At 40.2% G+C, this 15,540-nt stretch overlaps 1 protein-coding gene across 3 annotated transcripts in view; it reads right to left on the reverse strand.

The window, feature by feature from the left end:
• Window positions 1-15,540, reverse strand: part of PLB1 (phospholipase B1) — a 92,078-nt gene that overhangs the window by 22,144 nt on the left and 54,394 nt on the right. For all 3 annotated transcript variants that reach the window (XM_069009792.1, XM_069009791.1, XM_069009790.1), the window contains 12 exons: window positions 14,425-14,492; window positions 13,387-13,430; window positions 12,060-12,168; window positions 8,298-8,349; window positions 8,072-8,152; window positions 6,898-6,963; window positions 6,400-6,500; window positions 5,458-5,539; window positions 4,924-5,028; window positions 3,166-3,261; window positions 1,987-2,058; window positions 331-402 (listed from right to left, as the gene is read on the reverse strand). In XM_069009792.1, coding sequence (XP_068865893.1) covers window positions 331-402; window positions 1,987-2,058; window positions 3,166-3,261; window positions 4,924-5,028; window positions 5,458-5,539; window positions 6,400-6,500; window positions 6,898-6,963; window positions 8,072-8,152; window positions 8,298-8,349; window positions 12,060-12,168; window positions 13,387-13,430; window positions 14,425-14,492 — 948 coding nt within the window. The remainder of the gene's footprint in view (window positions 1-330; window positions 403-1,986; window positions 2,059-3,165; window positions 3,262-4,923; window positions 5,029-5,457; window positions 5,540-6,399; window positions 6,501-6,897; window positions 6,964-8,071; window positions 8,153-8,297; window positions 8,350-12,059; window positions 12,169-13,386; window positions 13,431-14,424; window positions 14,493-15,540) is intronic.

The raw sequence follows: 15,540 nt of genomic DNA on the forward strand, positions 1-15,540 counted from the left end.
TATCTAAATCTTCCTCAGATTATTTGGGGGTCAGGATTCTAAGATAACTTCTCCATACCGAGAGGAACTTGCTCTCTGAATTAATTATGCATTCTAGGTTACTTACTTCTGGTCACAGTTTTGATACAAATGCACCAGTAATATAATAAATTTTGTTTGGCTTTTAGGAAAACATTTGTTTACACTGGAAAAAGTGTGATGCAAGGCAGAATTCTCTTTCCAAAAACTGGTAATAGTTTACGTAATCTATAAATCCAGGATGATGTGTTAAGAGACAAGATGCAGCTTTGCATAGTTTGCCTAAAATGCAGCAAATGGTGTAACAGTTACCTCTATTGGCTCTCTAGTGGGCTCCACAGGTGTGTAGTTGCTATTCTTGTATGTTCCCAGGAATGGACTGTTCTGGAGAAAGAGGGAACAAAATCAGAGAAATAAGAGAAACTAGGCAATAAGGACATGGCACAAACCATAGCAAGCAATACCAAGGTATCATATAACCAAGAAAGTAATTGCCTAAGCTATAAAATTGGATTCTGGACTTTGAAACCATGTTCCATCCTTAAAATTCATAACATTTGTGTTTAGAACCTTGTCACAAAAATTACATATGCCAGATGCCAATTGCAGCTTAACATTTTCCTCTCCTAATGTTCCAAATTAGACTTTATTAAATGTTTAGTCCCTTCAAAAAAACACTGAATTAAAATCTAGACAAAACTGGGCAGATCTTCTGTGTCAGCAGCAGGGAGGTGAAAGATTGCTTACTGAAAACATCATTCTTCCCTCCAAGGGAGGCTGTAGAAATTTCATCGTTATTTTTGTCCCCTACTGATGCAGCATGCAGTCAGGAAGACACGCACATCATATAGGCTACAAAATTTCACCTGGAGGCCCACTTACCTCAATTGAGAGGAACTCCAGTATCTGCATAAGGAAGTCTTAAAAACCACTAAAATTAGAAGGCAGGCTTTTATTGTACTTAAGTTTGCCTCGAAACAAATAATTTTCTGTGGCTACTGGCACTTCCATCAATTAGCTTTTCATAGCACTTAGGCTTACTAAAGGCTTACCATTTCTGCAAAAAAATCTATATACATCTTTTCAAGGCATATAAAACTTTTCTTTGCCTACTTCTGAAAAATGACATCTTTGAGTAAGAATGAAGGAAGGGAAAGAAGTATAAAATCCACATTATTTGGCAGTGAAGAAGTTGCTGAGTTAATTTAAGCTGCTTGGAAAGAATGCTGGGTAAATGAAGTAGGATCAATTTGAGTGAATCTGAGGACTTCTGAAATATGCTGGTTAATAACTCAGCAGATTTTCCTCGTCCGACAGGATGGACACAGTATGGACAAAAGCCTCGTGTATAACTTGAATGCCTGTCTCCAGAATTCAGAGAACTCAGAACTCTGCTCCCTGATCTGTTCAGTTCTTTGGCCTTCTCGTTGAAACTGCTGAAGAAAGGGAGCCAATTACTGCTGCCTGCAGTGGTCATTTCCACGTGCTGGTACCTAGCAACTGTACTGCAAGTTCAGCAGCTTGTTTTGTAATTGCAGAAGCAGCTTCCAAAGAGTCTGAAGTATCCCTCTTATGGATCAGGCCAGGAAAACCAACCTGCCACTAATTCAAGATAGATTCTCTGTTTTCAAAGCTGCTGTGGTGCCCAAACCCCACTGATTCTGATGGGAAAGTTAATGCAGCATATTCTGTTGTTTGCTGTTTGAGCTGCCTCTGTACTTCACAAACAACAAAAAACAACCTCTGCTACAACTGCAAATCAGCATGTTGTCAATCAGCATTCACGGCACAGCAAAATGGCCACGGGACACCAGTGCAGGTATATGAGAACACCTGCTCACTCAGAGGTAAACAGAGAACAAAGCTTTAAGTAAACTGCTTCCACATATACCAAACACCTGCTCTCTGCAGCAAGCACAAGCAGTACAGCCTCCTGATAGCCACCTTCCAAAGTGTGAGTATATTTACCTGAGCTGGACAGCCAAGGACGATGTCAGCCGAGAAATCAAATGAGTTAGCTTTCTGGCCTACAGGCTGTAACTACAAAACAAAGACAAAAGAACCTGTTTTTTTAACCATGTCAGCTCATCTTAAATTTGCATAACAATTCTAATTTTAAAAACTCCAACATACATATACCTTTCAAATCTATATAAAGATGCCTGCATTTACAGACCTAGACTTACAGCCAAGGCTGAAAGGCATCTACTTCTCAGAAAGAATATGGCAACTGCAAAACAAAAGAGCAGCTCTAGAAAGAAGCTTAAAATGGGAAGTGGAAAGCTACAGTGGATCAGTTTAAACTCCTGGAGGATTTTGGCAGGCACATGAAGTACCTTGGAACTTCGCCAGAAGGCAAGGTCATAAACTTTCTTCTCTTGCATAAAAGACGTTAAGAGTCCCTCAATTTTTTATAGCTAAGATGCATGATGGCATCTCCAACAAAAGGCTGTTTATGTGTAGAAGATAATACCAAATCTAATTAGAGGTACTGCTTGATGATTGCTTGCAATCATGTCAGCTGTTAAAATATTACCCCAAAGTATATGGAAATTACTATTCAGGATCCAAGATACTGCCTCTGACTGCTGGGTACTCCTGCGTTGCAACGCTAAGTAAAATGGGTTTGCTTAAGCAGTCTTTAGTGACTCATTTTCATTGAGCTTAACTCATTTCCAAAAGTAGTAAAACTGAACTGAATTAAAGCCACTTTAATTCCTAATGAGACATTAAGAACACATGGATTTAAAACAAACTTCTAAGTAATCCATTTTAAATTGACGGATGCAGTTACAATTCTTTATTTGGTGGTTTCCCATAGCAGCCCATAGAAACATCATCCTTATAAAATGCTATCCTGCCTTGCATGAAAACAGATGAAGAAGACTCAGATGACAGATGAAGCTGCTCAGATGAAGCCACAAAATGACTGTGATCGTGCACTTGCAGCACCCCACATGCTTCAAGAACCAAGAGATTCTAGGCAGAGGGAAGTGCCAAGCCAGAGGGTGTTTCACTAGGTAAGGAGAGACAAACACAAGGTCCAGCACTATCCAGGCCTTAATTGCAATGGTTATTACAGAGATCATTTTAATGGTAGTCAGGTCTAGGTGAAGATCTCATTATATGCAGAGCCTGTCACCTTACCACAGCATTCCAGAGGGCCCTGGCAAGTTGAGAATGGCCTTTCTGGCTCGGATGGAAGCAGTCAGGTGCAAAGTAGGAGACATCTGGATTCCCATCCTACAAATAAAAGCACAAAGGACATCTGGGTGTAGAAGAATCCCCACGGTTCCAACCTGGAGTTGCTGAGGCCAAATCACAACCAGTAAAGAGAGATTCATGTCACTTGTTCTCCCTGCTCCATTGCAGGAAGGATCCTCGTTATCTGGCAATACAAACTGTACTTCAGCAGACCCGTGAGCTACCAGAAACACTTAACTAGAGATGATTATATGCCTCCATGGGCAGATCCACCCAGAAGCAGCAAAACCACCATTTTCAATTACGGGTGCAGCTCCTCTTCAGGTTCTGCAGTTAGGATGGGTTCCTCTCCTTGGTTCCAGCTGTCAGTAGAACTGGAACCACAGGCAACATTATGCTCTGCAGTACCTTCTGCACAGCTGTGAGTTTTGAAAGGATCAAGAAGCGAGTGTTTGATGGAAAGCAGCCGGGCTGACCAGGCACACCAGAGCAGTCTCCTTTCTGAACAAAGCTGTACTTTAATACAGCACTGGAGGGTCTGAAGGAAATGGAGTTTGGAAATCTAAATATCTTGGAAATTTAAATATTTAAATATCACACAAATACCAAGATTAGGGTCACACGTGACTGAAACTCTTTTGGTCAGAGAAGTTCTTCCTCAAAACTTGAGCGGGTTCTGTTTCAGTGTGGTTGGGCTTGCTTTTTAGAGGATTATTAATAAAATTAGCACCATACCTTTTGCCATGTTTAGAGACAGAGTTTTCAGTTCAGGAACATCTGAATGTTGTGTGAGATAAGAAAAAGAGCATCCTGAACTTCTTAAAATCTGAACAAATGCTTGTGAGACTACAAAAAATGGTTCAAAAATATTTTGTTGCTTCTGTTTTTATTTCTGTGTTCCCTACTCTCAGTACCAAAATCCCTGGGGATGACTTTTCATAGGCACCAGCTTCATGCACAAACAAACAAGACAAAAGGCCTGCAAAGTTTTCAGTCAGTTTTCCAAATTTGTCTGTAGCAGCATCTTGGTTTTTCAAAATTTCACCAGCTATTGGGAACATTTTCAGAATCAGACCAGTTCAATTATGCCAAAGCAATCCCTGCTCAATATTTTACCCCATTTGCTCTTAGCTCCAGGTACATATGAAAATAGTTTCAGCTTTAGGGAAAGTTTGAGTCTTTTCCTAGATTTACAGCTTACTGGAACTTGCCATTCAAGGAACTGAAATATACATCAACATATACATATTAACTACATAAAACTACTTCCACGAGATCACAGGTAAACTTCCCTTTCTGTCAGACACAGAAAAATGAGTTATGTGGCATAAAGGGAAGCTAACACCATAGTCACCACTGAGCAATGCAGCTAGGCTGCTTTAAGAAGTGCGACTTAATAACTCTTTTATTAATCAGGTTGTATTTTCAGGAAGAAAAATATTTATGTACCTTAAAGAACATACACAAAGAAACCTCTTAAATCAGGTTTTGACTCATTTTCCAAAAGAGTAATTGGTATTGACAGAACATGTAAAACTAAGAAGTTCTCACTATCTGAAGAAATCTGTTGTATTATACCAAAAAGCAGCAACTTCTCATAAGAAAAGCACAGAACAAAGTGAAGCTATTTTTCATATGGTCTCTACAGGTAAGAGACCCATCCTTAGTCCTTTAAATGCAGAAATCACCTTTAGATCATACCTGATCAAGAGAAGTCTCGAGATTTTGGAGGAAAGGTTGGATGACCACTGTGAAATTTTCATGAGTGTCATATCTGCCAGACTCTATCAGTGTCTGAATGCCGAGCTGCAAGAAACAAAAAACCACCAGCAATACCTCAACATCTCTACATCATAACTATTTTCTTTGTTTGGGTTCTCTGAAAGCCCTGGAATCAAAAGGAAGTTTTACTTGTGAACTTAAATAGCCATAGACATTGCCAAAGGAGGGCTGAGATGTTGCAAAGGGGCTGAGAAGGCTGGAACACTGAAACTGTTTGTCAGGGACAGGATTTTGGTGACTAAACTCCCACCGATAAACCTCTACTAGGAAACATACATAGTTTTTCTGAAGACCTCTGCTGCTAGTTTTGGTCACATGATAGGTTTGGACAGCAGCAAATGACCTCCTGCCGAGTTCATAATTTGGATGAAATACTAATATGATTTATGCTTGGTAATCAAGAGCTCACCTCCACTGGAAATAAAATAACTGTACCACTCTTGATAGTCATACCTGGTAAGCTTTGGTGGCATCCCTCACCATCGTTAAATTTTCTGAGTTCTCTTCTCCTGTGAGAACACAGCTACACAGATAACTGTGGGGGAGGTTAGAGGAGAGAACAGGAATAGAGAGAGTTAAATCTCTGGTAATGCAGAAGCCACCCTTTGCCACCCACTGCCGTCATGACATTACTTCTTGATCCTTTCAAAACTCACAGCTGTGCAGAAGGTACTGCAGAGCATAATGTTGCCTGTGGTTCCAGTCATGTTTCTGTGAAAACATCTTATTGTCCTTGCTACTTAGTCTTATTTTCTGCCTCACATGAATGATACTACTCTAAGGAATTTTGGTTTCACACGCAGATATATCAAAATAGTGCACACTGCACAGAGGGCAGTTTGTTTTATTAATTACACCCTGGCATCCAAAGGCCCTGCAGACTGACAGAGGTCTGACACCAGACCCCCCGGGAACTAGAAAACAGGTCTTTGAAATGTACTGCCCGATTTACCTCTGAGCTGATACTGTTCCAATCAACAATTCCTTTTGCATTCCCAAGACAGAGAATTTATCTCTGTCTGAAAGGTCAGCAAAGAATGCAAATTACCAACTGCACTAAAGCCTCTGAAACAGGAGAAGCCTGTTTACTCTGGAAATACACCATGTTCCCACAAAAAGGCCTGCAAATTCAAATGTTTGTGCACTTCAACCCCATCTTGAAGAACCCTGTATCAGTAACTTCAACCATAGCCTTTGAGGTGTACATCATGTACAGTTCTAGATATGGAACACACTTAGGTCAAAGCCAAGAGAAGGAAATGCCATCAGGCAGGGTGATGTCAGCACTGCATGGGAAGTCCATAGGACTGTGCTGCTACTTTTAAATATCAGCTCAAATTATGAGAAAAGCATGGAATAAAAACACAAATGGGACAAAAGGAAGTCAAGCCTTACTCTGCCAAGTAAGTGGGGCACTGAACTGGAGTGTCCACAAATAACTGTCTTAGAGGGAGGATGTCCACCACATCAACCAGATTCACTAGAGCTTTTGGAACCTGAAAGGCAAGTCAGACTTTAGCTTAGAAGGAACAGGTTACACAGCCCACAGTGCATTTATTTTACCCCAAGGTCCAGCCATTTGACACACGGCTTCCCTTTCTCCACCACTGGAAGGATAAAAAAATTTAAAAGAATGAAAAAGCAACAAACTCCCCCAACTCAGCTTTCTATTCTTTTCCCACACCATAGCTCAATGTTACTATCTGTCATTTCAGACTGCATCTCACTACTGCAGATAGACAAGACAAAAGAAAATGGTTTTTGTAGAAGTCAACAGCATATGTTTGGTACCAGAATGGAAAAAAAACCCCACAAAATCAAACAGAAGAGCTAGCATCAGTCAGGCATGTCTCAGTGTGAGCTAGAATGCTGGGATAATTTCACACTACTTGCCTCCTTGTGCAGAATATCAAGAGTTTCTTGAATCCTTTTGATGTAATTCCCAGCTGAGTAGTGATCCTGATAGAAACAGGAGAGATTACTGTCAAATGGAGACATGAAGAATTTAGGTTGGGAGGCTGGAGAATCACATTAATTCACTTCCTCTTCTGCCCTACAATGCTGTGGTCAGTAGAATGTTCTTGCTTCTTTCTAGAGACTAGGGATTTTAAATATAGCAATTAATCTAAAACATAGGGAGGCTTGGTGAAAGTTTGGATTTAAAATAAACCTTGTTGAGTAGCAGCATATTTAACCCAAATCCACTGGGCCCTTCACATAAAAATGCAGGAAGGAGCCCAATCTGAATGCATGCTGAACAGCACAAACCAAGCAGCCATAAGCATGCTCACAGCCAGCTGATAAGCTCTCATAAAATTATGGGAAATCATTGCTTGTCAAGGTCATAGCTATAAATAAGGCTATAAAACTTGGCAGCAGCAGCAAAGATGCCTAGCAAGGCTCCTGCAGAAGCAGCACATTTCTCAAGCACAAGGGGTTGCAGGAGAATTGAAAATGCTCACAAGAAGTTAGCATATTAAAGGCAAGAGAGTGAGAGCTGGCAGTGAAAGGTGGCCTCTCCCTGCCGCCTGCCCACTCAACTCCCATGATCTCCTTATGGCAGCCCTAAAGGCCTCTCTGCAATCCAGAGAAGCACAACATCCAAATATGACTGAGCACTGCAGCAACTCCCCTCGTACATCCACCTCACCTGTTCCTAGCACCTCCCTACACTGTGAATTATGGGCTGATGGCAATTGTAGGGTTGCACTGCTTTGAACTACCACTACCATTCTTGGATGTCTAAAGAGGCCAAGCTAGCAGCAGAGCAGTTACCACATCAGAGGAGTGAGGCATTTCTTCCCTTCCATTTTTTGCTTATGATCAAAAGACAGTAGCCAAAGCAGTGGTTCTTATCCTGGAGTAAGCCAGAGAAAACAAAACCATCCTACTCTGTTGCTGGTAACTTTTTATATCAGGGTACTGCCAGCAACAACTCCTGTCAAAACATAGAGCAACCCATATATAACTCATGTTATCTCTGTGAAGCCTTTATGAATCCATAGGTTTCCCTCGAGGTGTTTCTACATGGACACTCCCATTTCAGATAACCAGTTCCACTACTCACAGGGTCTTTGCAATAGTTGCACAGATCGTTGGCTCCAATGTGCACTGTTATGAGCTTCCAGTCGGCATTGAAGTCAATTCTCTGTGCAATAAAGAAGAAAACAACAACTCTGAATTTCTTTAACTTTGTGATATGCATGTGGGGTCATTGCAGGTGCATCTGTTGTGTCAAGCAACACCTATTTATATTCATGCTTGTATGTTTAAAGGAGTCTCAGACAACTTACCTGATCAGTTTTCATAAGTGTCACGAGATTTCTTGCTTGGGCTGGCAAGTGCCTGGAAAGAAGGAGAACTAGTGAGGGAAAGAAACTCCTGTATTGAGAGATCAACATTACCACACTTCAGACATCTTAAGTCAAGTTATCAGATCTTGGAAGGGTTGAGTGAGGACACATTACAATACTCATGTTGCTGTGATCAAATTACAGGTTCACATCTTGGTGATAAAATCAACATAAAATCAAACTTGAATACAGATTTTACTCAAGTTCAGTAATCAATCTGGAACCATAAGTTCAGCTCCTATTACAGTGCTTAGCACCTCAAACAGCTGAAAGGCCAGACATGGCAACAGTTGTTACAGAGAGCCTCTGCAGAGCTAGGCTGCTATCAGCCTATTCTTTGTAGACTAAAACAAGGGAATCCCCAGTGCCAATATTTAGCTGACCTCTTGAGCAACATGCCCCTGAAAAATTTACGTTTCAGAGTTCACTGTGCACACCGTCCTCATTTTTGTAGCCTGCACCCAGAATCAGTACGTAACTATGTGAAACAGCTCTGTGCACACAACATTTCCAGGGTAATTAAAAATCAAAAAACCCTTCAAAATTACTCAGACAAGTTGACAGCCTTGCTGTTTTCCAATAGCCAGGTGAGTACTCTTTCTCTTTTTTCTGTACACACACATATATATCAATAGATTAGATAGATAGATAGATAGATAGATAGATAGATAGATAGATAACTAAAGTGCAATGAGTTTTGAGTTACCTAGGCTGAATGCTTCAGCTTTGTTTAACTGCCCTGACACGTTGGTCTTCAAATATGCACAGAGAGGAGAAGAGAATGGGGTCAGAAATCACTGACCTTCCAGGCAGGTCTGTGGTTTGGAATGAGCTGCATCTCCCTCCAGGCTCTTGTTAAATACACCAGCTGTCTATCATTTCTGGGAGCATATCAGCTGACACTTGTTTTGTATGGCAACCAGAGTTTAGCTCTCCTTTGCAATGCTTTGTTTACTGTAGGAAAAAGAGAGGCCTCTCACCACCCTTGTCCAGCTGAATACTGATCTAACACTGGCATGCGAGCATCTACTAAGGAATGAGCCCTGTCATACATCTACTTGTGACACAGACACTGCGGGCATGTAGTAGTTCCTATCACCATTACCCTTGTCCAATGCCATAACCTACTTATTTATATCCCAAAGCTATCACAAGCAGTCACACTTTCCTTCTGTTCTTACTGTGGAAACCCCTAAGCTAGGGCATTGACTTCAATATTGACACAGAAGAAAACACCACTTATTGATCTGACAGTCCACAACATATTTGATTTCTCATGCAGTCAGTGAGGTGCTGGTGCATCCTGAGCCAATGCAGTCAGCAAGATCCAATTACATCTTGAATGAAGTAGTGCCAGCAATCATCCATCCTTGAATTGCAGTTTCAACCAAATTTAGATCTTGACCAATGGAAAAAGTTTGCTAAAGGGATATACAGACATTCACAGTTCCTGTCACCTGTTTTCTCCTCTCTTAAATTCTTAACCTCCTTTTTTTTTTCACATGAAATCAGAGCCCTCAGCCAGGTTCTGCTTCAGCAACATTATTCAGATCTTTCCTTAACTCTATCATGTACTTAAGCTTAAGTACTTAAGATACTTAACTCTATCACGTAATTAATGAATGCAGATAGGCTTTTTTGCTGAATGAGACCTGCATTACTACATTTTCATTTAGTTCAATAAAGAGCTATTCAAAGCAGCCATGCCATTTCTTATGCCTGGTTTCCATAAACTGGTAAGGCTGCAAAATTATCTGATTTCAGAAATGTCCCAGCACCTCTGGAAAGCACTTTCCAGATTAGCACCATAAAGCAAGACAGGCCAGGTAACAATTCTTAAATACCAGCATTAGCTGGTGGACTTTTTGTGCCCTGTGAATCACCGGAAAATGGATGGTTTTGGCTGACAGAGAATAAATGCTGGATTGTATCATCATTCCCGGGTCAAATACCTAAAGCAGGAGAAAAGTTTCCTTATGTTGCAATACATTCTAGTAGATGAATTAATCTTCTCAGGTACATCAAGAGCCAAAACGTTATAGAACAGAACCCCAAAAGGAGTATCTCAGAGCTCAGGGCTAGTAGTTTACAGGACTTTACTTTTGCACAACTTTCTGCAGACAATTATGAGACAGAGAAACATCAGAAGACAAGCAGAAATCTGGCACGATTGTTGTCTGTGTCTCCTTGCTGAATGTTTACAAAACATGGTTACAAAACAAAGATAGCTCGATTTCATCATGTTTATCCATCCAGTCACTTGCAGGGGAAGAGAGAAAACTAATTGGTGTAGATGAAGAAAGCAATATTCATTAGACTGGCATGGATCAACTCATTTCAAACAGCTAACAAATAGCTATTTAATAGCAATGCCTGGGTTGCTGCTGATACAAGTTGCCTTAAGTCATAATGGTGACTTAGAGGTTGTGTATCCTGTTTCAAGTCCTCCCACCAAACCAAAAAGACTTTTTAGGGATTTAGCCAATAAAGAATGCAAGACAGGCACCTATCTCGTTCTTTCATGCAACAAGCAAAAGCTGGAGGTAATCTGGATGTATGCTGGATACAGTATGTTAATAAAGTCTCATTAATGGCTGATGCACATTTCACTGACATACACAGATACGTTCGGTCATCACCAGGTAAAAAAAGGCCTTCTCTCAGTTCTGGGGGGGCTGTAGGATATAGCAGGGGACCTAGTACCCTATTTCTGTCATGAAATACATGTATTTACTGAGATTACCAGAATGACTCAGAAGTTACTCAAGGCCTAAAGGGGAGCAATAAAAAAACCTGATAAATTCTAATAATCTTTGCTTAGCTACAGCAAACGCAAACAGCTCTCTTGGCTTCAGAACTTCACTTCCAAGGCTCCTTCAGAAAGCAAGACGAATTTTTCTTTAAACAAACAAATTAAGGTCTGGGTAATATCAATTCACAATGTCAAATCCAGGCATGGTCTGCCAGATTCTGTGCCCAAACTATGACTGAATTCAAGCAGCCATCTGTTTTGTTAATTAAACAGCACTGACTTTGAATAAGTATCCAGGGATTTCTACGATAAGCAATATACCAAAGCTCAACTCATGGAGCTTCCCAGGTGTGACTAAAAGCAAAGAGCCAAATTCAGATGACTGCAAGACATTACAATCCCTATTATATTGGCAGAACGGGCTGCAACTGCACCAGGTCTGCAATGCACCAAAACCCATGTATGACCATTAATAATTCTCTTTTCTTAAACTTCCAGACTGTTTTTTTCCCTGCCTCTTTCTTGTCCTCTCCTTCTTGCTTATCCAAAAAACCTGAGGCCATAATTATGTAAGATTTCATCCTATTTCACTCCTAGTTTCTCTTTATCAATTCATTGCATGTTCAATTTCTACAAACATTCATGTTCTCAGAGATTTATTGACCAATAAATAGATTAATGAATAGATATTGAACAGGAAGGGTAGAAACCTCCAAAGAGAGCCTACCAGTTTCTTGTTTGTGGATTTCATAACCAGGATTGTTAGTTTCATTTGAAAGTTCAGCTATGAAATAAACCCATACATTTAACATCTTTTGAGCCAATTTTCAACTCTAACTCAACTGGTTTTGCTTGCTCTTCAGAGCAAGTTGTGACAGCACATGAGACAGTTGAAAGGCAATTAGTTGAAGCATCCATCACCTAAAAATGTAAAACAAAAAGCTACATACTCAGCCTGTGCTCCAGGAACTGCCTGGTTAAGGAATGCATTGGAATCATTCTCACTCCCGGTACCAGTAGAGTAGCCCATGATGTTAACATTGAAATTTCGAAGGATGTCTGAAAAACAAAGGTGGCAATGAAGGCAAAGAGACTCCAGCTGCTCCCTGCCTCCAGGGACTAGCACACACCAGCACTGCCATAGTTTTCTCTCTGACAGCACAGCTGCTGCTGCTAGATGGATTCACCAAGCAGTTCGGAGGGGGTCACCAGCTGGCAGTGACTCAGACAGCAGTGTGCTTGCAGTGCCCTGCACTGGCACCAGCAGATAAGATGAGTAGAATTGAGGACTACTGTGTGCAGCTCTCTCTCATGTTGTAGTGGTTAAAGCCTAAAATAAAATTTTCAGACATACGATGCTGACTTTGTGAAGTGAGTGCAAAGGGTCCTTCAGCCCAGCAGGAGCTGGTTTTCAGCTAAAGGATCTGGGTCTTCTTCACTGTTGTGCAAAATCTCGTGCTACTGACAAATGTGAAGAACAAAGCCTTATATGCATGAAGTCCCACCATGTTCTCCACAGTAGTTTCCAAAAGGAAGTTGACAGTAATTTACAGCTGAGAGTGAACATGGCCACATTGCAAACTATAAAATCTACTCTAATCTCAAAGACTGAGTTTAATCACGTCTAATGAGGGCTTTAGCAAATGTAATAGGACTCAATGAATCAATTAATTGCTTGTTCTAATTATATTCCTGTTACATTCTGCTTAAAATAATGGTCAACACACAAAAGAACAGTTTACTGCCCTCTTTGAATGGAAGTTTATTATTGCAGCTGATCCAAACTGAAACTCAAGAGGCTTTACATTAACAATAGACTGAGATATGAAAAGTTGCAGGTTTCAATGAAGAGGAAGTTAAAATTATTCCCTTCAGCCTACATGTATGAGTAGGCAGCTTTATTTACCAAAGAGGCCTACTCTATGCAAATATTTCTTTTGGAAATAATTGTGATGGAATATTTATTAAAAGCAAATATTAAGTACATCATGAGCACGGACATAACAAGGTCATTTAGAAATTCAAATAATACTCAACAAAGAGTTGAAAAGGAAGAGGGAAAAGAAAGTAAGGGAATTTCTATCAGGTTCTCAGCTTCATTGATGAAGGCAACTTTTTATTTTTTAATCGTAGGATACTGTTTCTTTTAAAGGCAGTTCTTGTTAATTACACTAAACCAGCTTTGAGATACTTAAAAGCTCTCTAGAAATCCACCAGAAATGAGTCCACTGCATCTCCTCAATCTTGCCATTTATATCTAGCAAAGCATTTACTTACTAGGTAGAGTTGTCACATTCTCCAACGACTCATCTCCTCCAATACTAAAATGAGAAAGAAAAATCCCAGTCACTCATCTCTTATCTGGACATACACAATAAACAAAGTGAAAACTTGCCATACATCATGGGGAAGAGCAAAGGGTTATTAATTTAGTAACTATTGGTCAGAATCCATGGAGAGGACAGAAATGGAAGTGCTGTTGGGGAGAACAGGTGAGGTTTCAGTGGTGAAGATGCCTGTCAGAAAGACTTAATGCTCTTGCAGATGTACAGGATCAATAGTCAATCATTTATCAAGTGGCAGAAAAATGCCTGACATAGCTTCATACTCAAATGATCAAGCCTTAAGTATTGCAGATTAGAAGGTCAACTTTGAGGCCCACTCCAGCCTCATGAAGCCACTCTAAGGCAACACCAAACACAGACAGCCCTTGAGTGACAAGAGAGGTTCAGCAGCGGCTCCTCACTCTCTTCTCCTGCTTTCTGCACAGGGATATATTTCTCCAGATTTTGTGTTGACAGGACATACTGAGGCCACACTCCAGCATACACAGAGGTATTAGTACAGCACAGAACTGCTTCAGTCAATATCAATAGAGCTATATCACAACAGCAAAACAGTTTAGTCTTTTATGACTGTGTGTTGCTATATGTGGCAAAAGTTCTCTGGCCAAACAATCTTCCATGACACTACAAAAAGTTCAGAAATAGAGAACTCTGAGAAGAAGTCCCAAAACCAACCAATTCTGACTTATTTGTTCCAGTGATTCCTCTCCAGTTTTGTAGCTTTCCAACCTGACATCCCAACATAAAAATACAAACTGTTGCAGGCAGCCAAAAATGAAAGCACGAGAGATCAAAAAGCTTGCTTAAAATCCACTGCTGAAAATGCTTTCTGTTAAGCTACCCTTATGACAAATCCTGGATCATGATACACCTTCAAGAAATGCTAGCCTGAGAAGTAACTTTTCTTTCAACTTTCTGACAGCTGTAAGACCCCAAACACATCTCTTCATCACCTTGGCTGAAGACTTACCTCCAAGACAGTCCCCGGTATTGAGTGGTCACATCCTGGAGGGTGTCTGAGGCAATTCCTGAACCAGCCTGGACATTATTTTTCAATAACCAAATGAAATTAAAGCACAATTACTAATGCAATAGTAACTTGTAACACCAATACATAAACAAATACAATTTACTAATTTAAATAAAATTACATAGTTGTTTTGTTTACTTTTGAATTGAATGGATGTCTTCCAAAGCCTTAAAAGGCATCTGACTTTTCCCAAACCTTTCTCCTGAAGAACACAACAATACCTTTCATAATTATTTACAAGCATCATACTGTATATATGACACACAAAGTGTATGATGGAGCTGTGGAACAAAGACGTGGGTCTAGATGAGATAGATAACTTTTTTATGGTTGCATTACTCAACAGTGATGAAAACATCTCAATCAAACACATCAAACTTTCTGGCTAATTATATGAAGCACTGTATGAACTCAGCAGAGAAAATAAACATGTATCAGAAAGAAGCACCATAATACATCTATACATACCAGTTTGAAAACCATTGTGCTAAATATGGAAAGACTTATAGCAGAACTGGAGCCAGGAGGAAGCACTCTCTACACTTACCCTGAAGAAAGAGGCAAGCTACTCCTCTACACGTACAAGCAACTACATCCCTCCTAAAACCTCCAGAATTCAGAAGCAGAGTTCCTGCCAGCTGTGATTGTATAGTTTCATTCTGAATCTAGGTGCAGGTTAGTACTTCAGTACAGCACAAGACCAGGCAGCCTATCTGCTGCTACCTTAGATTAAACCAAAATACTACATTTTCTCCTATGTATAAACTTTATTGAAATAACAGAAGATTGGTGTTCAGAATAACTAGGCCACGTGCAGCTCTGAGACAGCGATAAACCACTGCATGTTCTATGAAAGCAGATTTTATTCCTAGTTCCTACAGACTATACTTAGAAGCAGAAGCACCTGCAGGGCCCTAGATATTACAATACAGCAACCACAACCATATACAGAATATCTTTCATTTGTTAATACTGCTCAAAATGCTTCTATTTGTTTCAGTAGCCTCCTATGTGTAGAAGTTGTAGCAACGTCTGCCAGAGCATTGTAAAGGTTCA

Source organism: Aphelocoma coerulescens, chromosome 3, assembly GCF_041296385.1.
Source record: "Aphelocoma coerulescens isolate FSJ_1873_10779 chromosome 3, UR_Acoe_1.0, whole genome shotgun sequence".
Taxonomy (NCBI): domain Eukaryota; kingdom Metazoa; phylum Chordata; class Aves; order Passeriformes; family Corvidae; genus Aphelocoma; species Aphelocoma coerulescens.